Raw genomic sequence first — 27,862 nt, 5'->3', positions numbered from 1 at the left:
AGTATATTGTATTTTTCGACTCGTAAAAGGCGGCAGTTGGCGCCGTGACAGAAGACCGGACTGGGACCGTTACTTTACTTTAGGTAATGCTTAAGAAACAGTAAGCAAGTAAGAAGACACCGTGATGTTATTTTATTTTCTACCATGTAGTAGAATTTACAATCAGGCTGGTATACCAGTAATCTTCTGTCATGATGTGTGTATTACTTCTGTCATTTCGACTTTGACAGCTGATCCGAGAGTGCGACTCGCGAATTGCGATTCACGCAGTGTTTTTCACTATTTTCATTGCAAAAGAAAATTTATTGAATAAACAACGCACTGTTCTTGTGCTAAAACTCTTCGTGTGTAACCGTTCACCTAAATACTTAATACTAAGTAGTGTGTGTCAGTGTTATTGTATCGAAAAAGTTTAATTTCCACGAAAATTCTATCATTCTCTGGATTCTAAAGGAAATTCTTGGTGAGTTCTCAATGTTTAGTTAGTAGGAAGTTTGTATCGAGCTATTTATAGGTTAGAAGCGCTTAATCGCTCGTTGGCCCTAAAATAATAATTTCAAGGTTGAAATTTAGACTTTGAACTCTATTTATGATATAAAAAAATATTCTTTTATTTCCGTCCGAATGAACACTGTCTGTGCCTCAGTTTGTAAACAACGTGTTTATAAAATTGCTTCCGTATTATTTTTAGTCTACGGTATTTCAAAATGGCCTATATTTATGACATAATTTGTTATTTTCGTTTTTGTAAACTAAAATGAAGGAATGCAATGGAAGGATGCGATTTCGCTCAGTCATACCTAGGTCATTAGCACGCATTGTTCTTTCATAATCTTTACATAACCACACACTTGTGTTATAATGAAACTATTAGCATAAAATAATTTCTAATTTATTTAGTTATATATTTTTTTCAATATAAATAATGACTAAATGATGATATTGCATGTGCAAGTCAGTGTAACCTTTCTCAAATGATATTTATTGCAAAGTCATGCAGTTGTCATACCTACTTTTTTTTTGTTTTAATAGTGATATAATTTAGTCAGAAGTTGTTATTATTTTGCTAAGGTTTATCATTACAACTTTTTACTGGGTATTTATTGAAGAAGTTTTAAATGAAGTATTTAATATTGGTGTATTCTTATTAGAATCTTGTTAGAAAGGATGAACTTGTGATTAACTATTTATTTAAGTAGGTATTATTTTGTGTTATTTAAAGTACACTACTAGTGCTAACTAACAACAATCTAAACAAATTAGGTGTTCATCTTTGTTGATTAAGTTTTATATAAATAGCTAACCTAACTTAATAAATTATATTTTATGAGTAAACTATCTGACCTTAACTTTTTTATTTTTTATAATATATTTTTTATTATCTCTAACTCTTATTAAATTTCATCAAAACCAGCCAAGCAGTTTAAGTGTGACATAGTAATTTTTGCATTTAATATTAAAATAGTAGAAAAAGCAGGAAAAATATAGTTATTACATCTAGAAAACTAGAACACTTGAAAACATTCCTAGAAACTGGAAGGCTAGATATTATTTTTAGTTTTATTCAGTGCAGTAGTTTAGAAGGATCATACTAAGTAGTGATCTCTGGTCTATGCCTACCCCTATAGGAAAAAGTTGCAATTTTATGTACACAGTACTTATTTAAAATTGCATTACAAATATTATTTACTCCACTCAAACATAATGTTGCACTATATAATCATTGATTACAATTGCACTAGGTCAATACAAACATTAGTGCAATATTTATAAGTCATTGAGAATTACATGTTATTAATGCAGTTTACATAGCTCGGTGGCGTATGTAGCAAATGATGGACGATTGTGAGTCAATGATTATATTATCAAAGAGATAATGTCCTCCCAGCCGATAGACTATGGCAACCAATTAAATTTAAACTGGCCAATGATGCAGGACTTTGTTTATAGTGTCAAAGTGTGTGCACAATACACAGGTACACTCTCTATTACATCACTCTCATAGTCCGGTGGGACGGTACACACGACCAGTGAGAGGTCAGGCACAGGGCTGATGTCTTTACATGCTGTTCAAGGCTGTGGCTAGTAGTTATATTAAGACAAAAAGTTATTTGCTACATGCTATACTGGTTCGAAACTTAGTTTAGATAAAGTGCAAACTCCCATTTTAATTTGCTTCACCTTACACTGTTACAGTCTTTTTCTTCTTCTTATCGTATGGTTAGTGGTCAACCTAGTGTCAAAGTTGTTCAAGCCGCCCGAAAGCCTTTGACGTGGCTTAACGACTGTTATTTTCACTGACAACAACCGGGCCGACTTTCCGACACGGAGACGCCCAATTCAAATACCACTATGCGGTCACCCATCTATGGAATGACCGCGCAGACGGTTGCTTAACCCACAGATAGTTTACCGACCGGTGAGCGCCACTAGCTATGGAAGCCTCACTGTTACAGTCATGTTACGAAATGACCTCTTTCACAATGCACTGAACACGTAGTATTGTTTACGATATTATAATATTATTTCAGACTGCCTCCGTGCAGTGATTTAGGTCGTCACGCGGCTACTAGAGCGTCGAGGTTCGAATCCCACACGAAACAATTATTTGTGCGATCCATGAATAATTGTTTCGGTTCGTACTTGGTGTCCGTTGTTTGTACGTTTGTAAAAGTTCCCGCGACACAAGAGCAATTCTTAGATCGGGAGTTGTCTTCAAACAAAAAATAAATATTGTGTTTGTTTCCTTGTGGCTTCCTTTGAAGCCCATATTATTAAGAAGATATCTAAGATATCTATAGTCTGTAGTATCATAGGTACTACCAAATTCGAAATTAATTACGACATTTTACATTTAACGGCCGCCGTGGCGTAATGGTTAACGTGGTCACCTCGCCGCAATAACCGTAGCGCCGCGTGTGGTTCCAATCACACCCGGGACTAATATTAGTGTGATGAGCACGAGTATCTGTTCTGAGCTTGTTAATGTAGCTATATAAGTATGTATTTACAAGTATATAAGTATGTTTATCAGTTATATGGTTATAGTACCAAGCTCTGCTTAGTTTGTAATCAAATGACCGTGTGTGAGTTGTCCAATGATATTTATTTATTTAGTTACGTCACAGGGCTTTGAACTTTCGACCTCCAAAAGCAATTAGTTACCATGCCATTAATAAGTCTAATAAAAGTTTAATTTTAAAACAAAATGTTAATTATCATACATTTGCATTTATAAATATTTACTTATAGATGTTTTGTCTATGGTCACTTGTTTATTGTTAACAATGACATAAAGACAACCAGTCTAGGTTATAAATTATCGAATTATTTGACACAATACTAACCAATATGGATGATGATTACTTATTCAAATCACTGTCCTGGCAGAATCGTATGCCTTCCCGTCCGATATCCGGCCACTGCTAACAAATTTAATGAAAATGGCTTTCGTTACTCTCTATTTCAACCTCTAGGAAGTAAAGCACAATTGCAAGGACCCACTGCTTATTCTGCTATTAAATAAAAAAGCGTTTACTCGCTAGCATTTGTTTTCAAGCTAATTATATAAAGGATAATTTCCAATGTAAGACCGCGGACCATTACCTAATGACATTAGCATACGTCCAGGATGCCGTGGGCCATGCGTCTTGCGGTACTAGCTTATAGCGGTTATCCCGGCGCACGTCTTTGTGGACACTCGTCAGGTTTTTAGTGGGCTCTACGGCGGACCACATACCCCGTTTCCGCAGTCCAAGTGCGGCGGGGACCTAGCCGGTGGGTCGACCCTTTACAGCGGCCACGAATTACTCCTCTCTCTTATTTCGGTGTGACGGAAAATATCTAATTTAAATTTCATGACTTCAACAGTAACTGTCCTCCTAGTCGATAACCGGTTACGGCGACCAATTTCGTTGAAACTGGCCGATTGGGCAGGATACACTCTCTATAACATCACTCTCATAGTCTTGTGGGACGGCTAAACCGACACGACCAGTGAGAAGTCAGTCACTGGACCGCTGGCGACACGTGCTCTCCGAAGCACAGAAGTTTACGAACTTAGCTTCTTCGAGGAATATCAGAGATCTACTCATTTAGTCAACTTCTACTACTTCTTATGAATAATAAAATTAATAATTAGTTTATCTTCTATAGGCCCCAAAAATGCTGTCATTTCCTTTCCAAATACATAAAAACTTCATCAAACATGTTTATAAAGTTAATAAACAATATTAAAACGACTGACACATGACAGAGCGAGTTTATTTGTGTTAATTAGTATTACGACCTTAATTGTTATTATAATTCACACTGCAATGAGTATTCGCACTTTTACGTGTTCATGTTATACAATATAACTTTTTTTTAACCCATTACTGTCCCACAGCAGAGCAAGGGTGTCTTCCTAAACGAGGGGGAGGAGCTAGGCCTCGAGTCCACCACGCTTGCCAAGTGCGGGTTGGGGACTTTACATGTCATCAAGAAATGTATGAAACAAATTTTTGGGCATCAAGGTTTCATCACAAGGTTTTTGTTTACCGTTGGAACGGTGAAGAAGTAGTATAAGTTTGGTGAAGGAAAACATCGTGATGCAACCTTTCATGCCTGACAGGTCTTTAGATCAGTTCTTCAAGGTATGCATATCGGTCAGTGTGGTGGACTCAAGGCCCATTACGGAATGAGACCCTTGCCCAGCAGTGGGACTGTAATGGGTTAAAATTATATATCATCATTATTTAGTATAATTTTGTAACTGAAACTGCGGCTACCAGTCAAGGTCAGGTCAAGTGTGTGTAAAAACAATGCTCTTATCTCCGCGTTATCAGTTATCACTGTTATCAGTAGTAATGAATTGATAACAACACTATTACTGCTTTTGACGGTGTGGTCCTTATCAAAACAATTACTAGATACTAGGTAGTTCGGACTTAGAATGGACTATTGTACTCTTGAACCTATATTTTCATCTATACTAATATTATAAAGCTGAAGAGTTCGTTTGTTTGAACGCGCTCATGTAAGAAACTACTGGTCCGATTTGAAAATTTATTTCAGTGTTAGATAGCCTATTTATTGAGGAAGGCTATAGGCTATAAACCATCATGCTACGACTAAAAGGAGCAGAGTACCAGTAAAAAATGTTACAAAAACGGGGAAAATTTTGACCCATTCTCTCTTATGTGACGCAAGCGAAGTTGCGCGGGTCAGCTAGTGTCCTATAATAGCAGTGATAGCCAAGTGGTATATGTTGGTACCTCCAACGCAAGTGGTTGCAGGTTGCAACCCGAGGCAACACACCAATGACTTTTCCAAGTAATGTGTGTATTAGAAATAATTGCATGTTTGACGCAGTGGTTAAAGTGGTCACCTCGCCGCAATAACCTTAGCCTTAGGGGTGGGTTCGAATCACACCCGGGACAATTATTTGTGTGATGAGCACGAGTATCTGTTCTGAGCTTGTTAATGTATCTATATAAGTATGTATTTACAAGAATATAAGTATGTTTATCAGTTATTTGGTTAGCATAATATAAGCTCTGCTTAGTTTGAAATTAAATGACCGTGTGTGAGTTGTTCAATGATATTTATTATTTACTTATTATTACTTGTTCGAATAATGAAGGAAAACATCGCAATGCAGTGAGCTACTCTCATAGAGACACGTGCTCATGCAACAGTTATATAATTCATATTGTTATGGAAAATTTGCTCAGTTCTGTAGAAGGCGACAGAACAATTAAATCATAAGATACGCTTGCCAAACAACCTGGCAACTGACAGCAAATAACTTGGCGTTATCAACGAATACCACTGATAAGAGAACATGATCATTTATGATGATTACAGTACTACGAGTAGTCCACCAAATTGTTGACTTATTCTTGACTGCCTCCGTGGCGCAGTGGTTTAGATCGCCATTGTTAATGTTTGTCTTTTTTAAAACTATGTTGTAGTCAGCTTCCAGTCTCACCGGATGCAGCTGAATACCAGTATTTTACATGCAGCGACTGTCTATCAGACCTCCACAACACAGTTACCTGACTTATAACACGATACTAAGTAAGACTGCTTGTCAGACTTTCATGCTTCTGACTACTGCCGATACCACTGCGTCGGGAGGTCGTTCGATTCCTACACAGAACAATTATTTGTGCGATCCACAAATGATTGTTTCGGGTCTGGTTGTACTTTGTGTTCGTTGTTTGTATGTTTGTAAAAGTCCCCCTGACACGAGAGCAATTCTTAGTGCGGGAGCTCTAGTATCCCCTAATAAAATATATTTATTAATTCCACCCTTAAGGGGGAAAATAAGGGGTGGAAATTTGTAGAAATATTCTTAGGTTTTCCACTGATTGAACTGAAATCAACCTGGCTCACTTATAGCATACTTTTTGCTACGGGAGATCGTTTCACGCGGACGAAGTCGCGGGCGGAAGCTATTCTAAATATATATAACTCAAAGGTGACTGACTGACATAGTGATCTATCAACGCACAGCACAAACCACTGGACGGATCGAGCTGACATTTGACATGCAGGTACATGTTATGACGTAGACATCCGCTAAGAAAGGATTTTGATCAATTCTACCACCAACGAGATAAAAAGTGGATGAAAGTTTGTATGAAAATTCTGTCCTAAGTGACAAACCACACGGACGAAGTAAATACTAGTTTAAATAATATGTTTATGTTGGTCTAAGGCCTTGAATGTGACCTCACGAGTGTGTTGTGAGAGGTCAACTATGTAATAACTGGCCTACGCGCAGTATCGGATAGTATCTGTGTATAAACAAGAATGAATCGAACCAATTGAATGAATTGTCTATAATTAGACTATGTACGTAACTAGTCGATAGTAAATAAATAATATCAAACGTAATATTGTAGGCTAGATTCTGCCTGCGACCTCGTTCGCGTGGTTTGTGACTTGGGACAGAAATTTTATAAATGTAAACTTTTATACCCTACTAGCTGACCCGCGCAACTTCGCTTGCGTCATATAAGAGAGAATGGGTCAGAATTTTCCATATTTTTGTAACGCTTTTTACTGTTACCTACTCTGCTCCTATTGGTCGTAGCGTGATGATATAAAATATGCTTTTTTTTCACGAAAAATATTCTCAAAATTATTTGTATCTCTTAGTATAACGAAGTCGCGCTAAGGTATATCCGCCATTAAAACAGTTGCCATGGCAACGGAATTTTGTTAATTCAATGTCATTATAATATCGATTTTTCGCGACTTCGTTGAATTTTCTGAATTTTCCCAGGAAAATGCGTCATTTTCCCGGGGTAAAAAGTAGCCTATGTCCTTTCTCGGGTATCAAAATATCTCCATACCAAATTTCATGCAAATTGGTTCAGTAGTTTAGACGTGATTGAGTAGCAGACAGACAGACAGACAGAGTTACTTTCACATTGATAATATTAGTATGGATCTATACTATTATTATAAAGCTGAAGATTTTGTTTGTTTGTTTGTTTGAACGCGCTAATCTCAGGAACTACTGGTCCGATTTGAAAAAATCTTTGAGTGTTAGATAGCCCATTTATCGAGGAAGTCTATAGGCTAGATAGCATCACGCTAAGACCAATAGGAGCAGAGTACCAGTGAAAAATGTTACAAAAACGGGGAAAATTATGATTCTCTCATGTGACGCAAGCGAAGTTGCGCGGGTCAGCTAGTAAATAATATCAAACGTAATATTGTAGACTACATTCTACCCGCAATTTCGTCCGCGTGGTTTGTGACTTAGGACAGAATTTTCATACAAACTTTTATTCCCTATTTTATCTTATCAAAATCAAAATCAAAATCAAATCATTTATTCATTTAGGTCAAGTGCTGACACTTATGATAGTCAATGATACAGAGAGTGAATTTACCGCCAGTTCGGAAGGTAGGGCCAATGAGAAGAGCTGGCAAGAAACTCCTGGCCACTCTTTTTAATCGCCAAATGATTTTAACAATATTTATGCTGGTATAAAACATTGATGATGTAAGTAGCTGCTACCTACCAACACCACCGAACACACTTTGGTCATAAATTAAATTAAATCAATATATTAAGGTGCTAAAAAACAAGATATAAATAGTATTGGAAGCATGATGGGAGCATCTACCCACATAGTAATATAAGTAATGAAATCATAAGAGGCATTCAAGAGCATACTGTGGTAAAGGAAGTACAGTTATTGAAACGTAGTTACTTTAAAATTATGGCAGTCACCACACCCAGGACGACCAGTCACCCCAAGCAGCACCCGTTCACGAGTATGACGCGTGGACCAGCCATCACCCCCTTCGCACATATTAGAGGGAAGGGGGTGACCCGGCACACGACGCCGCCGCAAGCAATGACATTTTAGTGAGCATGACGAACCTTAGCATGGGAGCCCACCATTTCAATGAAAAAAAAAAGATAATGAATACCACTGAGACTCGTGCAATACCTCTCTGTTACAGAGTTGAAATGACTGATTAATGTTTATACAATGCAAAGATGTATGTATAAATATATAGATATTTAATCTTGATTTGTGTAGAACGCGTAACTAACTAATCCCATGTTTTCTTATCCATTAAGTAGTCGTCAACCTTATAATAACCCCTTTTAATAAGATGATCTTTAACAACTGTTTTGAATTTTTGTTGGGGAAGATCCATAACACTGCTAGGGAGTTTGTTATACAACCGAACACCAAGACCTGCAAATGAGTTGTGTACTTTTTGCAATCTATTGCAGGGACCTACTAATTTGTGCTTATTTCTGGTATTAATGTTATGCATGTCACTATTCTTAGCAAACGAATTGATGTTTTGTTTGATGAACATCAAATTCGCAAAAATATACTGTGATGCCACCGTCAGTATACCTATTTTCCCAAATACCTCCCGCAAAGAGTCCCGCGCTCCTAAGCCGTAAATAGCGCGAATTGCTCTTTTTTGAATTACGAAAATCGTGTCTATATCAGCCGCCTTGCCCCAAAGTAGAATACCGTAGGACAAAACGCTGTGAAAATACCCAAAGTAAACCAGTCTTGCCGCATCTACACCAGCAAACTGTCTTACTTTTCTTATTGCATAGGCTGCGGAGCTGAGCCTGCCCGCGAGCTTAGTTATTTGGGTGCCCCATTGAAGCTTATTATCTAAATCTACACCTAGGAAGGTTGCGGAATTGACCATGTCTAATACCTCACCATTTAGAACTACGTTCGTACCTAGATTCTTAGCGTTGGGCATGGTAAATCTAATGCATTTAGTTTTCTTTGAATTTAACAACAAATTGTTGGCTGTAAACCAATTGAGAACCTGTGTAAGAGCACCATTTACATCGTCAAAATCAGTTTTCTTACGATCTACTTTAAATATAAGCGACGTATCATCAGCAAATAGTACGATATCACACAGATCCTGTACCTGATGTGGCAAATCATTAATATAAACCAGAAAAAGGAACGGACCAAGGATGGAGCCCTGTGGTACCCCGAGACTAACCGCAGATCCAGTGGATCTTGACCCATTTATGTCTGTATAATGCACTCTCTCGGACAAATAGGATGCAAGTAAGTCAAGTGCCACATCCCCAATTCCGTAGTACTTAAGTTTATATAAAAGAGTATTGTGGTCAACACAATCGAACGCTTTGGAGAGATCGCAAAATACCCCAATAGCATCCTGCGACATCTCCCAAGCATCGAAAATATGTCTAATAAGTGTGACCCCTGCATCGATGGTAGATCGACCCTTTGTAAAGCCAAACTGTTTGCTGTGGAGTAAATTATACAAACTGAAATGGCTTTCTAGTTGCTCTAATATAGCCCTTTCAAATATTTTGCTAATAGCAGGCAAGATGGATATTGGCCTAAAGTTACTGGGCTCAGTTTTACATCCGTTTTTAAACAGAGGAATTATCTTACTGTGTTTCATTAAATTAGGAAACACACCTACATCTACACATCGATTAAAAGTTGCAGCTAAATGAGGTGCTATTTCAGCGATAATACTCTCAAGTAACTTTACAGAAATACCCCACAAGTCCGCAGTATTTTTGGAATTAAGCGACTTGAATACTCTGATTACGTCAGAGGGGTTTATATACTTAAAATAAAATGAGACATTGCACTGACTCACATTGCTCCTAAGTAATGATCCTGCTTTAGCGGTAGAGGAATGTAAGGAACTAGTCGTAATGACTGGTATGTCAGAAAAATAATTATTAAATGTTTGAGCTACGCCTAGGCTATCTGTAATAACCCGATTGTTAACATTTAACTCGAAGTCGTGATCGGGTGGTGTTGATCGTCCTGTTTCATTATTGATAATATTCCAAGTTGTTTTTATTGTGTTGTTGGAATTTTTAATCTTGTTGCTTAAATACAAAGACTTAGCAGCGGCACAAGATTTTTTAAAGATTTTTGAATAATTCCTAACATATTCAAGAAAACCTGGATTGAAATTGTATTGTTTCATGGCATACAGCTCATACATCCTAGCTCTACTTTTGTAAATTCCTACAGTCGCCCAATCGCAAAATTTCAGTTTTGTATTTTCCTTAGCGATCGTTTTTTCTTTAAAAATCGTATTAAACTGAGATTCAATAACGCTAAACAAAGATTTATAGAGATCATCTGGGTCATTCTGAGTAATATCAATGTTGGAAATCTTGGCGGCTACCTCATGATTAAACAATGTCAAGCGGTTGTGTGTAATAGGTCTAAAAGTTATCGTGTTAGATTTGATAACGTTCTTCCTAGAGAAGACGGCGTTCAGCCCACAGTGGTCTGACGTTAAATCGTTAACTATGACCCTGTCTAGACAAACGCAGTTGGTAAACATATTATCCAAGCATGTGGCCGAATGTTCGGTAATTCTAGTTGGATTATTAAAAAGATGTTTAAGATCAAATGATTTGAAAAGAGTAATCAGTCTGGTGGTAGTGATGGACTGCTCCAATATGTTAACATTAAAATCACCACAGACAACCACATACTTGTTACTAACACTCAAACGCTTTAATATATCTTCCACTATAGTTTCAAACAAACTGAAGTCACTCATTGGTGGACGGTATATGCAAACTATAACATGCTGCTCGAGTTCTACACAAGATACTTCGGCAGTACGTTCTACTGACAAGCTAACTATATCCTTACGTTCTTTGCATTTTATGTCGTTGCTAACTAAGATCATTGACCCTCCATGTATTGCCTTCTTCCTACTGAATGCACTTGTCATAGAATAATATTGATTATTAAATATTAATTGGTGCGACAACAACCAATGTTCGGTGACACAAAATACGTGTGTGTCATGTTTTTTCAAAAATAATTCTATCTCTAATTCTTTGCCGGATAAACCTTGTATATTTTGGTGTACTACGTTCAGAAAACCTGCCTGTTTATCCGTTGTCTTGTTTAAGCGTTTAAATTATTGTTGTTCTTTGTTACATTATGCGTAACAGTGTCCTTACAAACTAAATTATCAATAATACTAATCACAGTATTGTTAGTAAAGCGACTAGACAATACTGTTTCGTCCTTAAACCTAGGTTGTGTTATATTGCCTATAACTAAGTTAATATTATATGCTAACAAACTAGCAATTATATGTCGATTTTTACAAGAAAGAAACATTCTTTCTTTAGATAAATAAAAATTAATCGACACGACCATCGAGAGGTCAGACGCAGGACCGACGGCTTTACGTGCTCTCCGAGGCACGGAGGTCTACGACATCAACTTCCTAACTCCGGGCAGTCTCTGAGAATTGTTTAACAAATATTTGATAAAAAACATTTTTGCCCGACACAGCTTAGGATTCGAACCGTCCTACGCGGCAGTCAGTATCTATACTAATATTATAAAGCTGAAGAGTTTGTTTGTTTGTTTGTTTGTTTGTTTGTTTGTTTGAACGCGCTAATCTTAGGAACCACTGGTCCGATTTGAAAAATTCTTTCAGTGTTACATAGTCCATTTATCGAGGAAGGCTATAGGCTATATATCATCACGCTACGACTAATAGGAGCAGAGTACCAGTAAAAAATGTTACAAAAACGGGGAAAAATTTGACCCATTCTCTCTTATGTGACGCAAGCGAAGTTGCGCGGGTCAGCTAATATTATATACAACTCTAAAACATTACTTATCCATACTAATATTATAAATGCGAAAGTAACTCTGTCTGTCTGTCTGCTACTCAATCACGCCTAAACTACTGAACCAATTTGCGTGAAATTTGGTACGGAGATACTTTGATATCCGAGAAAGGACATAGGCTACTTTTTACTCCGGGAAAATATCTCATTCCCACGGAAAACAGCGAAAATCGGAAGAAACCGCTCCACCGCTTTGCGGTTGCACTGGCGCTTTCACTAGATGGCGCTACTGGCAATATTAAATCGCACTATCATTACGTTTTATGTCTAAGCTGGGTAAGCCTACACTTTGGAGATTTTTAACCGAAATTTGATTATTATGCTCCTTACGTTATTCTAATCAGTTGAGGTTATACTTTTTCGAATTGATATTAGTTTGAAATAGTTTCCACTAAATATTTCGTGTTAGTTATAATAAATTTGTTTGTATATTCTTTTAAGTAGTTATGAGTATTATATTATACTATATGGTCACCCATCCACGGAACAACCTCGGCAAGCGTAACTTAGCTACGAGGTTCTCTTATCTATACAAATATTATAAAGCTGAGTTTTTTGAACGCGCTAATCTCAGGAACTACCTACTGGCTCGAATTGAAAAAAATATTTTTGTATTGACCATTTACCGAGGAAGGCTATAAGCTATATAACATCACGCTTCGGCCAATAGGAGCGGATTAGCAACGAAAATTGTTACAAAAACAGGAGAAAATTATGACCCATTCTCTCTCATGTGACGCAAGCGAAGTTGCGCGGGTCAGCTAGTCATTTATATGTGATATCCTTGAAAGAGGTCAAGTGTATAATAAAGTACGTTTTTATGTTTAAATAAATAAATAAATTTTATTCAACTTGAGAATTATTTTAGTAATAATCACTTGTTCTAACGGTGAAGAAAAACATCGTGATGCAACCTTGCATGCCTAAAACTTATTTATGCATGTATTAATATACCATATCTTTATTTACATATATAAAATCACGTCTTCTTTCCATAGGGGTAGGCAGAAACCAGAGAACGTCACTTGGTACAATCCCTACAAACTTCCCTTGCTTCATTCACATACATACATGTTGTCATACAGGACCGCCGGTTACGAGTAGCACCTGACCTTTTTACAAGACTTCACCGATATGATCTGTATATGTGTTTCTAAGGCGTCCTTTCCCGGCGTTTTCATTTACGTCTGCACAAAATATATAAAACTCTTCCGTTACTGACTGACTGATGTACAACGCACAGTCGAAACTACTGAGCGTACAAACTTGACATTTGCTATGAACATTCCTTAGTAAGTGTAGAGGAGCACTAAGAGAGGAATTTCAGAAATTCTCCCCCGAAAGGGATAAAACCTTTTATATGAAAAACCAGCTTTATTTTTTTTGTAAAAACAAGAAAACTTAAGACCACGCGGGGACCGGTAGTTATTTTTTTTCAACCCATGACTGTCCCACTGCTGGGCAAGGGTCTCCTGCACTGGTGAAGTATTTTAGAGCCCAAGGCTTTTCCATCTCCGCACCAGATGTTCGGCTACCGGGGCGGTTTTTTAGTGGTATCACCACATAACCCAGAATTTCCCCCCAGGAAATTTGGGTATCCGAAGGGATTTTTCCCCCCGCAAAAAAAAGGGGCAAGGGTCTCCTCCCAAACGAAGGAGGAGTTAGGTCTTGAGTCCACCACGCTGACCAAGTGCGGGTTGGGGACTTTGCATGCCCTCAATCAAACAAAATTTGTAGGCGTACATTTCATCATGATGATTGTTAAGTTAAATATATTAAAATTTAAATCTATTGTTCATTTTAATAAATTATTTATCTGAAAGAAATGTGTGTCAATAAACGTTATCTTAATTCTCGCTAGTCATTCAGATAATGTACAATACTTATCATTTACAGTACGTCATTGAAACATACCTTCTTATACCATTGGCAGAGAGGTCATTGACACGCCCTTATGCCTTCGCAGTGCCTTTCAGAGGTGAAAAAGTAGGCTTTTCACTTATTTGCTAGTTTAATCCCGGGTTTTTAACTATTTACATGAAAATGTTCATGAATAAGGCTTCGTAAGATTTGATATGAATACGTAACTAACAGACGGACAGTAAATTCATACAGTTTAAGTGTATGTACGAATACAACCGGACCCGAAACAACTATTATTAGGTCACACAAATAATGGTCTCGTGTGGGAATCTAACCACGACCTCCTGACGCAATGGTAGTGGCGTGGCGACCACCTTAACCTCTGCTATAATATGTACAGAATACAGTAATAAACTTCTGTAAAGTTGGCCAGTTTCTATAAACTGGCCACCATGGCCGAATATCGTCCGGGGGGACATGACTTATCTATACTAATATTATAAAGCTGAAGAGTTTGTTTGTTTGTTTGTTTGAACGCGCTAATCTCAGGAACTACTGGTCTGATTTGAAAAATTCTTTCACTGTTAGATAGCCCATTTATCTAGGAAGGCTATAGGCTATAGGCTATATATCATCACGCTACGGCCATTAGGAGCGGAGTAATAACGAAAAATGTTACAGAAACGGGGAAAATTATGACCCATTCTCGCTTATGTGACGCAAGCGGGTCAGCTAGTAGGTATTATAATATTATTATAGTTGTAATTGTTTCAGAGTGCGTGATGTGAGCGCGCTACAAGATGGCGGTGGGGGAGGCGCGAGTGCCGCTGCTGCACGGCGAGAGGCCGGCGCCGGCGCACAAGCAGAACGACAAACATCATGGTGAGACAACAATACTTACTGTCAGACCCTTCGTAAACAACTACAAACAAGTTTCCGATTGATTAGTTTAACCCATTAATGTCCCACTGCTGGGAAGGGTCTCCTCTCGTAATGAGGGAGGGGTTAGGCCTTGAGTCCACCACGCTGACCAAGTGCGGGGACTTTGTATACCTTCAAGAACTGTTATAAAGTGATTCAAAAGTGTTCTCAACAACAGTTTAACCTGAATTGACTTTAGGACATTTTGAGACTATTAGTTAATTATAATTTTTATAGTTTTAGAAATGTTCTTTCGTTCCGGTATAGTACAATTTTACTCCATCTCCAATTCCAAATTCCAATGGGAATTTTAACCACTTAAATCCCATACAAACCTTGCCCTGATAGTTACGAACATAAAAAAATTAATGATCCAAATTAGTTTAAGTTGTTCCAAAGTTATACGGATACGCGTACGTATGTACATTTCGGTGGTTCATTTTTATTTTTATAGAAGACTAGCTATTACCCGCGACTTCGTCCGCCACCTGAATTTTCTCATGGGCATGCGTAATTTTCCCGAGGTAAAAAGTAGCCTATGTTCTTTCTTGGGTATCGAAATATCTCCATACCAAATTTCATGCGAATTGGTTCAGTAGTTTAGGCGTGATTAAGTAACAGACAGACAGACAGACAGACTAAGTTACTTTTGCATTTATAATATTAGTGTGGATTGGACTTATCTAAAGGGTATAAAGTGTTACGGGTTTGGCAAGTTCTTGTGTGAGTGTAAAGGTCCTTGCAATGCTACTGAACCTTTCTGCTACAAAACCTTAGTGATAACGATATCATTTGTAAACAGTAGCGTGCTGTTATCAGACAAGGGCTCTGTACATCTGCAATTATGAGTTGATACTTGTGTCTATGTATTATTTGTGTTTAAGATGAAATTATAAGATGATGTTGTAGTTTTGAGTATGTTATTTGAGAGGATAGTAGTTGCAAGGTCAGTTATTGTCAATTATGATTTTAGAAGATAAGTAATCTATACTAATATTATAAAGCTGAAGAGTTTGTTTGTTTGAACGCGCTAATCTCAGGAACTACTGGACCGATTTGAAAAAAAATTGTCAGTGTAAGATAGCCTATTTATCGAGGAAGGCTATTGGTATATATCATCACGCTACGACCAATAGGAGCAGAGTACCAGTAAAAAAAAATGTTTCCAAAACGGGGAAAATTATAACCCATTATCCCTTATGTAACGCAAGCGAAGTTGCGCGGGTCAGCTAGTCACCTATATGATCAAAATTCGTATTAACTCACACTGTCCCCCCTTTGTCCCCCCAGAGCCGAAACTCGAGGCGGCGCGTCTGGGCAGCGGCGCGACGGTGGTGACGTCACTGATCGCGGGCGCCTCCGCCGGCGCGCTCGCTAAGACGGCCATTGCGCCGCTCGACAGAACCAAGATTAACTTTCAAACATCGTGAGTATATACTAACTAAATATATATAACTCAAAGGTGACTGACTGACATAGTGATCTATCAACGCACAGCACAAACCACTGGACGGATCGAGCTGACATTTGTCATGCACATGTTATGACGTAGACATCCGCTAAGAAAGCATATTGATTAATTCTACCCCCATTCTACATCACAGTTACCTGGCCTATAATACCGTAATTAAGACTACTGGTAACATTTGTCAGATATCTTTGAATATAATAGCCGGGACCCACAGGTAAATGTGGCTTCCGAAACACACATCTTACAGACCGACCTCGGCAACCGTAGCTTAACCAGAAAAATAGATCCGTGCGGCTGTTGTAACTTAGCCACCAGCTCCTCACTACCCCTAACTATACGATGAATGAATAATAAATGCTTGAGAAGGTTTCTTGTATGTCCTCAAGTATTTTTTTTATAAAGACAACTCCCGCACTAAGAATTGCTTTTGTGTCGCGGGGACTTTTACAAACATGCAAACAACGGACACAAAGTACAACCAGACCCGAAACATCGCACAAATTTTGTTTAGTTGACTGGGTTAACGAAAAATCATTAAACTTGGGTTCGTAAAAGGTTCATATAAAATGCTCAGGCTATGTAATTTTGCTGGTAAATAGTGTTGAAATTGTAATTACTGCAGACTGAAACATTTTATTAGGCACTCATTTGATACCAACGAAAATACGAAACTGTGACGTCACTATTTCGTATTGCTATACTAAAATGTATCTTTGACATTTCATAAGAAGAAGTTGTCATCCCTATTGTTCCGTGTGGGAATCGAACCCACGACCTCCTGACGCAATGGTAGCCAGTCAGATGATTTAAAACATTTTACTATTACTTCGCGTGTTAAAATATTCTAAACAAAAGACATAATAATATAACAAGGACTACGCAGCATATAAAAATATAGTTTAATAGTTATTTTATTATATTGTGTATACACGCGACTTTGCGTGGAGAAGTTACCTTTTACATCCACTTTTATCATTATACTAGCTGACCCGCGCAACTTCGCTTGCGTCACAGAGAGAATGGGTTAATATTTTCCCCGTTTTTGTAACATTTTTCGTTGCTACTCCGCTGTTCTTGGTCGTAGCGTGATGAAATATAGCCTATAACATTCCTCGATAAATGGACTATCTAACGCTGAAAGAATTTTTCAAATCGGACCAGTAGTTCCTGAGATTAGCGCGTTCAAACAAACAAACAATCAAACAAACTCTTCAGCTTTATAATATTAGTATAGATTAGGTCGAGGAAAAAGTCTTTTCGCATTATAGTATCTATGAACTTGTAATTCCTCGAGCGTGAATCCAAATCGCACTTAACCGTTATTATTTATCCTGTCAAATGCTAAAAAACACTTAAAAAGCATATCTATTATATAAAATTCTCGCGCCACAGTTTTCGTCACTATACTACTCCGAAACGGCTTGACAGATTCTCATGAAATTTTGTGAGCATATTGACTAGGTCTGAAAATCGGCCAACATCTATTTTTCATACCCCTAGGTGACACTTTTTTTATTTAGGTATATGGCATAATAACGTTTGTCGGGTCGGCTAGTTTCTTACATAATTATTTTATCTTTCCAGTCAAATCCCTTACTCATGGCGTGCCGCAGTCGCGTTCCTCCGGCACAGCGCTCGCACCGAGGGTCTGCTCGCCCTGTGGAGGGGGAACAGCGCCACCATGGCCAGGATAGTGCCATACGCAGCGATACAGTTCACGGCGCATGAGCAGTGGAAGAGGGTGTTGGGGGTCGACACGCCGGCGTCTGCCAAGTAAGTTTATATTGACCCCCCGACTCATAATAGGCAAGGCAGTAAGTTTATATTCCAGCGCCATACTTAAATGAATGCGCGTGAAAGGTGACTACCGCATTATACTTAAACATGCCGTGGTATTCATAAGCTTGCATCAGCGACCCTTACAACATGTGATGGCGTCCGGCATGTCGTGGCATTTCTAAATATATTCTAGCGTTTTTCTGAATATGCAGATATTGACAATCAAAATCAAATCATTCATTAATTTAGGTGAAATGCTGACACTTATGATAGTCAATGATACAGAGAGTGAATTTACCGCCAGTTCGGAAGTGCCAATGAGAAGAGCTGTCAACAAACTCCGGGCGACTCTTTCTAATCGCGAAATAGTTTTAACAATATTTGTGTTTGGTATAAATCATTGATGATGTAAGGAGCTGCTACCAACACTACCGAACCATAAGTCATAACATAAAAAAATGTCCATCGGCCAATTTTATGTAATTTTACAGCATGACTATTAATAGTCATTGTGCTGCGATATCTTTACTAATATTCTTGGGCATACCCTGGGGTTCCTAGACACGCCGTAGCATTATAAATCTATTAGAACTGTGCCAGTTATTTTACATAACATTACATAACATTACATTTGTGTGGGTATCGTAAAAAAAAAGTTTTTTGACATTAAGGTGCAGCGCAGACGGCACACTTTTTGTGCGATCGAGTCTGTGTACTAATGTGGTAAAGTCTATTTAAAACTTAAACTTACCGTATTTTGTTTTTTCTTTAGACTCATACATGTCCAAACAGGAGCGGAATAAACAATACAGCACACTTCATCCCACATTTTTCTTTTTAAATGTCTATCATGATATTCTGCAGACTCGATCGCACACAAAAAGTGTACCGTCTGCGCTGCACCTAAAAATGCTTGGTAACAATAACAGTGATACAATATTGTAAGGTACATATTACTTTCCTATATGTGTCACGGACATAATATGGTCAATCAACTACAGATGTTCAATTGTGCGGTCAGTGGCCTCAACAATTGGTACACGGGAATGTGATCACTATATTTATCTGTATAGATAAAGGCGGACTTAATGCTAGGGGCATTTTCTGCCAGTCTACCTTAGGGTGATGCAGAGATTATTGTGAAGGTGTTTAAAAGAGGAAGGAGATTGAGATGGGAAAGGGTGTGCAAATCTATACTAATATAATAAAGCTGAAGAGTTTGTTTGTTTGTTTGAACGCGCTAATCTCAGGAACTGCTGGTCTGATTTGAAAAGTTCTTCAGTGTTAGATAGCCCATTTATCGAGGAAGGCTATAGGCTATTAATTATCACGCTACGACTAATAGGGGCAGAGTACGAGTAAAAATGTTACAAAAACGGGGAATATTTTGACCCATTCTCTCTTATGTGACGCAAGCGAAGTTGCGCGGGTCAGCTAGTAAATAATAATATTTAGTGGTACATTTTTCTCTCCAGAGCTCATCCCCTCCTGCACCTCATGGCTGGTTCTTTAGCCGGTGTGACCTCCCAGAGTGCTACCTACCCTCTGGACCTGGCGCGAGCTCGCATGGCGGTCACCAACGCGACGGAGTACGGCACTCTGAGGGCTGTGTTCGTGAGGGTAGCGAGAGAGGAGGGACTTAGGACTTTGTACAGGTGAGGGAATAACATAGAGATAATATATGGTTTTGCATTTTGACTAAAGGGATGTGGAGGAACGAGGTGATCGGTTCCTCCAACACAAAGGGAGGATCCTCAGAGCAGGCGAGGTGATCATGCCTGGAGGGTCTACTGCCCGACCGTTGTAGTCGGGAACTTGTATATATAGTCGATTGCAGTGCAAACTTTGATAGCGCGATTAAGGACTTGTGACGTCAGTCACTCTGCGAGTTGGTTGTTGTGCGCTCGTCCCATGAGATGTCGCTGTAAGTAGCGATCCGCTACAGGGGGTTATGGGTGCCCGGTATATGCCATGCCGGAGTGGGGCATATGTGGGCAGGGTTGCTAGCTGTCGGTACCTCCCACGCAAGTGGTCGCAGGTTCGAACCCGAGGCAACACACCAATGACTTTTCCAAGTTATGTGTGTATTAGAAATAATTATATTATCACATGTTTTAAAGGCGAAGGAAAACATCGCGACATAACTATCCATACTTAAAAGTTATTACGAACAGTTCTTGAAGGTATACAAAGTCCTCGCACTTGGTCAGCGTGGTGGACTCAAGGTCTAACCACTCTTTCATTACAGGAGAAGATCCTTGCCCAGCTGTGGGACAGTAATGGGTTAAAATAATTTTATTTAATTTATGTATAATTTCAGAGGCTACCCAGCCACAGTGTTGGGAGTAATACCGTATGCGGGAGTATCATTCTTCACATACGACTCGCTCAAGCACAAATATTTAGGTAAGTGCTGAAGTGCTCATTGATACGTATGTATACGTACACGTAACGTCCCGCATACGTGCACGTATATGTTGATATATTATATAAATAATAGACCGGACGAAGATCCTTTCGAAAAATAACTCCAACCTAACCAACTAAAATACGGAAGATGAAATACGGTTTTTTTGGTTATGAAAAAAATTAGTGACAGGATTACTAAAATTATATATTTGAATATTATAATTCCTATTCATTATTTGATGCTTCGGCGCAGTTATATCATTTTAAAGCATTTTTTTTATTTTTTATCTTGTGTTCTTTTTAGGTCATACCTTGATTTTTTTTTTACGCAAGCAACCCCTTATGAACGATACTGCCTAGCTATACTAATATTATAAATGCGATAGCCTTTCTGTCTGTTATATTTAAATCACTAAATCCCAAACAATTTGTCAAGCATAACCTACCATTCTTTTATTCAAAAATATCCCTTCAGATACTAAAATTATGCTACTACTAATATGTTAAAATCTTTGACAATCATAACTTCTTCATAATAATCGTTTCGTCTATATAACATAGTTGACAGCTCCTCGCATGATCAATTATTGTATCAACTACATTGTAAAACTTTTGGCGATTGAAAAGAGTGTGTGTTTGTTGCTAGCTCTTCTCATAAAGCTGTACACTTTCCGAACTAGTGGTAGATATAGTAATTGTAACGACTATCATAAGTGTCAATATTTGACCTGAATGAATAAATAATTAAACCTAGCCTCATCTTTCCAGAATACTTCGGCTCCCCGCAAGGCGCGGTCACGAACATGTTGTTCGGCGGCGCGGCGGGCGCGCTGGCGCAGACGGCGTCCTACCCGCTCGACATCGTGCGCCGCCGCATGCAGACCAGCCGCCGCCGAGCTGATGGCAGCTACCCTTACTCCAGCATCGGAGCGACGCTTAGCGAGGTTTATAAGTAAGTAGACATTAACAATTTTAAACCGTCGCCGTGTCGTCGTCGGGGAAAAAGTCTTTTCGCATTATAGTATGTATGAACTTGTAATAAAATCTTTTCTCTTCACAATAAAGCTCGATATTTGGGTACCTCACGAGCTCACTGAAAGAAACCTAATGAACCGTGTACTCGTTTGTGATTGTTGAAGCCAAAGACTTTTGACTGCCTCCGTTGGCGCAGTGGTTTAGGTAACCACGTCAACACCACTGCGGCGGGAGGACGTGGGTTTCGTTCCCACACGGAGAATTATTTGTGCGACCCACAAATAATTGTTTCGCGTCTGGCTGTACTTTGTGTCCGTTGTTTGTATGTTTGTAAAAGTCCCCGCGACACGAGAGCAATTCTTAGTGCGGGAGTTGTCTTTTAAAAAGAAAAGAAGGAAGAAAATTAACTGTCCCCCCTATCCCCCCAGGTGTGAAGGCTGGCGCGGTTTCTTCAAAGGCCTCAGCATGAACTGGGTGAAGGGGCCCATCGCCGTGGGCATCTCGTTCGCCACCTACGACGCCATCAAGACGACGCTCCGAGATATCGCCATACGACTGAACAGCTAGTAGTAGGGGGTCAGGGCGTAGCTAGTGGGGGGGCAAGGAAGCCGTTTTGTTTGTCGTATGGTTAGTGGTCAACCTAGTGTCAAAGTTGTTCAAGCCCGAAGGCCTTTGATATGGCTTAACGACTGTTATCTTAGTAGAAAACCTTTGTACGTGCCCTCTGAAGCACGGAGACGCCCAGCTCAAATACCGCTATGCGGTCACCCATCTATGGAGTGACGACCAACGGTTGCTTAACCCACAGATCGTTTACCGACCGGTGAACGCAACTGGCTATGGGCGCCTCAAAATGGTACGACTGCTCAGATAATAGTGGCGAGTCAAGTAGGGGGCGAGATGAAACAGCTAGTGTTGGGGGGTCAGTACTATACAGATTGTTGTTGGGGGGTCAAATGGCGTCAGTATGACTGCACAAATATTGTAGAAGGTCAATTACACTACTGTGTAGAGAGTAAGAGTGCTGGCGGTAAATAAGAGTGAAATGGGGTGAGTTTTTTTACTTCAATTCTTCTTCTTATCGTATGGTTAGTGGTCAACCTAGTGTCAAAGTTGTTTAAGCCCGAAGGCCTTTGACGTGACTTAACGACTGTTATCTTAATTGACAACAACGGGGACTTTTTACGTGCCCTCCGAAGCACGGAGACGCCCAGCTCAAATACCACTATGCGGTCACCCATCTATAGAATGACCGCGCCAAGGTTTCCTTAACCCACAGATCGACTAATAAAGAGAGAAGCCCCTAAAATATTATTGTTAATAGTTTGAAAGATATTTAATGCCTTTCTGAGGTACATTTAGCGGTAGTTTATCTATTCAATAGCGTTTTTTTATATGAGTTTTAACGCTATTGAATAGATAAACTACCGATAAATGTACCTCAGAAACCTGGTAAATGGTCTAAGAACATTTAAAGTCTAATTAAATAAACCCCTAAGCAAAGATGTTTAAGTGCAATATAAAAAAACTGTAAAAAATATAAAATGGATCTGGTTTTTTTTACTAATTATAAAAAAGTTTTACAAAATACAAGTTTGTTCAAAATTAACTTTGATTTTCATACTTTTAGTTGATAAAAGTTACTTAAGTTACTCAAAGATAATGTAGCTACATACATACATACATAATAATTATCATGCCTTTATCCCCATAGGGGCAGGCAGAGACCAGAGAACGTCACTTGGTACGATCCTTACAGACTTTCTTTACTATATGTACAGTCAACCTGGGTAACTTTGAATCATTTGGGTAACATTGACAGTGGGAATTTGAACTAGTTTCGATTAATTTTTCATATGAAACCAACACAATTGATAAAAGTTTGCAAAACTTAAATAAACCTTTATCAATTGTGTTGGTTTCATATGAAAAAATAATCGAAACTAGTTCAAATTCCCACTGTCAATGTTACCCGAATTATTCAAAGTTACCCAAGTTGACTTTGTAACACGTCAAACGAAACGACGCGCACACATCACTCCTGCGCCGGCAGACTTAGCGAGCGCGACCCCACCACAGCGTCCCCGCCCGCGCCCTGGCCGCGCGCGCTTATAAAAGTCACCGCAGAGACTGTGAACGCCAGTCGGATCGGCACGCTCCGAGTGAACGCTCTGCATCGACTTAGGTCGGTCTCGCATAACTCGCCGCTTGCTGCATCGTGACTCCGGTCGAGTACTGTAGGTTAGTTGTGTTGGCTTCGTTAGCGGACCGCACACCAAGCTTACTTTACAAGACCAGTAGGGCTAAACTCCGAATATTATTGTTGAACTTTTCTTAGAAGAATATTGTTAGTTTAGTTAGATTGTCCTTTTTTTTGTTGTTTAAGCCAAATAAATATTGTTATTTGCCATTGTGAGTTTGGTCTTAACTCCACACACAAACCCCTCTTACAACTTTAATTATTTTTAATTAAACTATATTTAGGCGTTCTGTAGTCTCTGCCTAGCCCTATGGGAACAATGCGTGATTTTATTTATGTATGTATGTATGTATGTATAATATTTTTAAATGAACAGTATTGAGAAGTTGTGTTATGTAAAACAAAATAAAAAGGACTTTGTATAAAAAAATATACTTTATTAAGTAAATAGATAAAAAAAGAAAAAATATATACTTGAAAAAGCACATTCTTTTATCGTCAAATAACTTAATTCGAAAAATAACTGCGAGTTTCTTATTCATCATCAGTCTAGTCTTTCATCCAAACTATGTTGTAGTCAGCTTCCAGTCTCACCGGATGCAGCTGAATACCAGTATTGTACATGCAGCGACTGTCTATCAGACCTACACAACACAGTTACCTGACTTATAACACGATACTAAGACTGGTTGTCAGACTTATGTCATAATGTTAAGAAATGTTAAAATTATTTTTCTAAAAAGTTATTTGACGATGAAAGAAATGCTTAATTTATAATACACTTTTGCTTATACCTTAAGTGGTAACAAGCATGATATTATAAAAGAAATATAATATTCTAAAGATTATGTCAATTTAGATATAAATAAAAAAGTTACGCACATTATAAAGAAAATGACGAAGTTTGTAAAAAACGTTTAGTTCATTGTATTGTTAAATTTTTCAGGCCTTAGCTTGCGTTTTTCAGAGAACACAAGATTATTTATTTACCCTCTTATTCATAAAAATATATGAAGTTATGAAAGGCTTATAAAGAGTTTTGTTTCTTTCACTCCTTAGCGAAATGAAAAAGAGAAAACATATTGTAGTAGCTTTTTAACTAAAATAGGTTTATAGTGTGCTTATGAATATGAGGGTTAATGTTTAAAAGAGGGGTTGTAGAAGCTACCTTTGTCTGCCATCTTGGAAGATGAGGTCGGGCAACCCCACAAATTGTAACTTAAATTTCTATTTTATTTGATCGTGGCTTAGTTAACAACAGCCGCACGGATCGATCTCTGAGGTTAAGCCACGCTTCCCGAGGTTGTTCTGTGGATGGGTGACCATCGTATACACATCGAGTTCCTCCGTGTTTCGGAAGGCACGTTAAATTGTGGGTCCCGGTTGTCATTTTCGAAGATCTTTGACAGTCGTTAACAGTAGTCAGAAGCTTGAAAGTCTGACAACCAGCCTTACCGAAGGGTATCGTGTTATAAGTCAGGTAACTGTGTTGTGTAGGTCTGATAGACAGTCGCTGCATGTACAATACTGGTATTCAGCTGCATCCGGTGAGACTGGAAGCTGACTACAACATAGCTTGGAACAAAGGCTAAGCCAATATATTTATTTCTATTACGACTAATAAGTGTCTATGAATGTAATATAATTGCTTTCTGTATATAGCAGGATTCACAATTATCTAGTAGCCCTTAGATTAATGCCAAACCGATCCGAAACCGTAGGTCCTGCGTCTGACCTCTCACTGGTCGTGTTCGTCACAGCTCACTATGAGAGTGATGTAATAGAGAGTGTATCTGTGTATTGTACACAACATACTATAAACTAACTACACCTAAGTTGACTGGTTTAAATGAAACTGGTCACCATAAGGACTAATGTATCACTATATAGCCTTTTTCTTATCGTATGGTTAGTGGTCAACCTAGTGTCAAAGTTATTCAAGCCGCCCGAAGGCCTTTGACATGGCTTAACGACTGTTATCTTAATAGACAACAACCGGAACCGACGTTTTACGTGGCCTCCGAAGCACGGAGACGCCCAGTTCGAATACCAGTACGCGGTCACCCATCTATAGAATGACCGTGCCAAGGTTTGCTTCACCCACAGATCGTTTATCGACCGGTGAGCGCAACTGGCTACGGGCGCCTCTAAACTACTACATAGTATAAAGCAAAGTTGCTTCCCGCGTCTGTCTCTATGTCTGTATGTATGTATGCTTAGTTCTTTAAATCTACGCAATGGATATTAATACGGTTTAATAGATAGCGTGATTCAGGAAGATTTATGTGTAAAAGTGTCTTTTTGTAAGATGTTTAAACCGGGCGAAGCCAGGGCTTGCTATATAATTGTGAATAAATGCTTTAAGCTTTGTTAATAGTTGTTTAACGACTGAAATTGACAATAATATTATATAATGATATTATTAATATACAAGTCGCTACCATAGCTCGTTTCCTTCAATACTAGAGGACAGTAGTCATGTGACAAACAGAAAATTAATATTCATACTTGGTTCATTAATAAAAAAAAAATTAATCATTGCACATTTATATCTAGGTATACTAATCTATACTAATATTATAAAGCTGAAGAGTTTGTTTGTTTGATTGTTTGTTTGAACGCGCTAATCTCAGGAACTACTGGTCGGATTTGAAAAATTATTTCAGTGTTAAGTCCATTTATCGAGGAAGGCTATAGGCTATATATCATCAAGCTACAACCAATGAGAGCAGAGTAGCAATAAAAAATGTTAAAAATACGGGGTAAATTCTGATCCATTCTCTCTTATGTGAGGCAAGCGAAGTTGCGCGAGTCAGCTAGTAAATAATAAAACCGGCAAGTCGGATTCGCGAACGAAAAGTTCCTTACAAAAAATTTCGAAAAAAACACGTCATTATCGTATTTCTATACTAAATGTTTTTGACATTTCATAAAGAGTAGCTGATTTGATTGATAATCAAGTACAATATAATTACTTACCTATGGCAAGGCTGTCGGCGCCGGCGCGTCTCGATCCTGTGAGGACACTGACATTTCGTGTGGCGAAAGCATTACCTATCTACTTACAAGTTATTATCACTTGGTTACTAATAATCACTAATTACTTCAAGTGCTTATACCTCCAGTTTCCGTTAGTAGTTTATCTATTCAATAGCGTTTTTTTGTATCCCTCTTATTCATAAAACTATATGAAGTTATGAAAGGTCTATATAAAGAGTTTTGTTTCTTTCACTCCTTAGCGAAATGAAAAATAGAAAACATAGTAGTTGTTTAACTAAAATAGGTTTATAGTGTGTTTATGAATAAGAGGGTAACAGTTTAACGCTATTGAATAGATAAACTACCGCTAAATGTACCTCAGAAACAAATGGTTAGAAAAGCAATGCAGAATGTTTAAATTTTTACGTGTTTGAATGTAATTGCCATCTCGACGGATATAATATTCTAATCGTTACATATTAACGCGCAATTTCTAATAAAATTTTACCGTTGAATCTAAGAAACGTGTGTATTAGGTACCGCGAAAACAACACAAACACTCACTACCTAATAATAATAAACCAGCAACACTATGGCGACCTTATCACAGCTACACATTTAAAATTGAAACGTCTTTTTAACACAAAAAAAGTAACTATTACTATTAAATTACACTAAAAAATAAAATAAAAGTGAATTTATGCGAAAAAATAACCTAAATTAATGATTTTTTACGCGAAAAGTTACGATAGGTGTGTCAAAGACACAGGCTCGCGCGGTACTGGCAGAAAGATCAAACTACCTACATGAAACAATATCGCCGCGTTAAGCGTCGACCAATAGCAGAGTCGCTAGAAAAGACAGTCTTTCTTACAATTTTCCTATTGATAGATGTATTAAACCCGGTTTCTGAGTACATTTAGAGGTAGTTTATCTTTTCAATAGCGTTTATTTATGAGTTTAAACGCTATTGAATAGATAAACTACCGCTAAATGTACAACAGAAACCGGGCATGACTGGTGGACTACGCACAGCCGAAACTACTGAGCGTACAAACTTGACATTTGCTATGAAGAAAAGTGAGCTTTGAAACACTAAAAGGGA

General features: G+C 38.3%; 1 protein-coding gene across 2 annotated transcripts; it reads left to right on the top strand.

The window, feature by feature from the left end:
- The first annotated feature begins 222 nt into the window (after nucleotides 1-222).
- On the top strand, nucleotides 223-23,988 carry DPCoAC (dephosphocoenzyme A carrier). Of its 2 annotated transcripts, none has more exons than XM_076133573.1 (8): nucleotides 223-463; nucleotides 14,798-14,905; nucleotides 16,235-16,370; nucleotides 18,000-18,188; nucleotides 19,670-19,849; nucleotides 20,515-20,600; nucleotides 21,372-21,555; nucleotides 22,007-23,988. In XM_076133573.1, the coding sequence occupies exons 2-8, from the start codon at nucleotides 14,824-14,826 to the stop codon at nucleotides 22,143-22,145; spliced, it is 996 nt and encodes a 331-aa protein (XP_075989688.1). In that variant the 5' UTR covers nucleotides 223-463; nucleotides 14,798-14,823; the 3' UTR covers nucleotides 22,146-23,988. The 2 variants fall into 2 exon arrangements, with proteins under 2 accessions (XP_075989688.1, XP_075989689.1); XM_076133574.1 differs by having other exon boundaries at nucleotides 14,783-14,905.
- The last annotated feature ends 3,874 nt before the right edge of the window (nucleotides 23,989-27,862 follow it).

The sequence above is a fragment of the Anticarsia gemmatalis genome, chromosome 30 (genome assembly GCF_050436995.1).
Source record: "Anticarsia gemmatalis isolate Benzon Research Colony breed Stoneville strain chromosome 30, ilAntGemm2 primary, whole genome shotgun sequence".
Lineage (NCBI taxonomy): Eukaryota > Metazoa > Arthropoda > Insecta > Lepidoptera > Erebidae > Anticarsia > Anticarsia gemmatalis.
The sequence above is the reverse complement of the archived record's forward strand: the minus strand, read 5'-3'. Positions and strand labels throughout refer to the sequence as shown.

What these genes read in the sequence shown, in the direction of transcription:
- DPCoAC (XM_076133573.1), top strand. Translation starts at nt 14,824, where the DNA reads ATGGCGGTGGGGGAGGCGCGAGTGCCGCTGCTGCACGGCGAGAGGCCG. An exon ending in GACACGCCGGCGTCTGCCAA is followed by an intron (nt 18,189 to 19,669) that starts GTAAGTTTATAT and finishes TTTTCTCTCCAG; the next exon opens with AGCTCATCCCCTCCTGCACC. An exon ending in GCTCAAGCACAAATATTTAG is followed by an intron (nt 20,601 to 21,371) that starts GTAAGTGCTGAA and finishes TCATCTTTCCAG; the next exon opens with AATACTTCGGCTCCCCGCAA.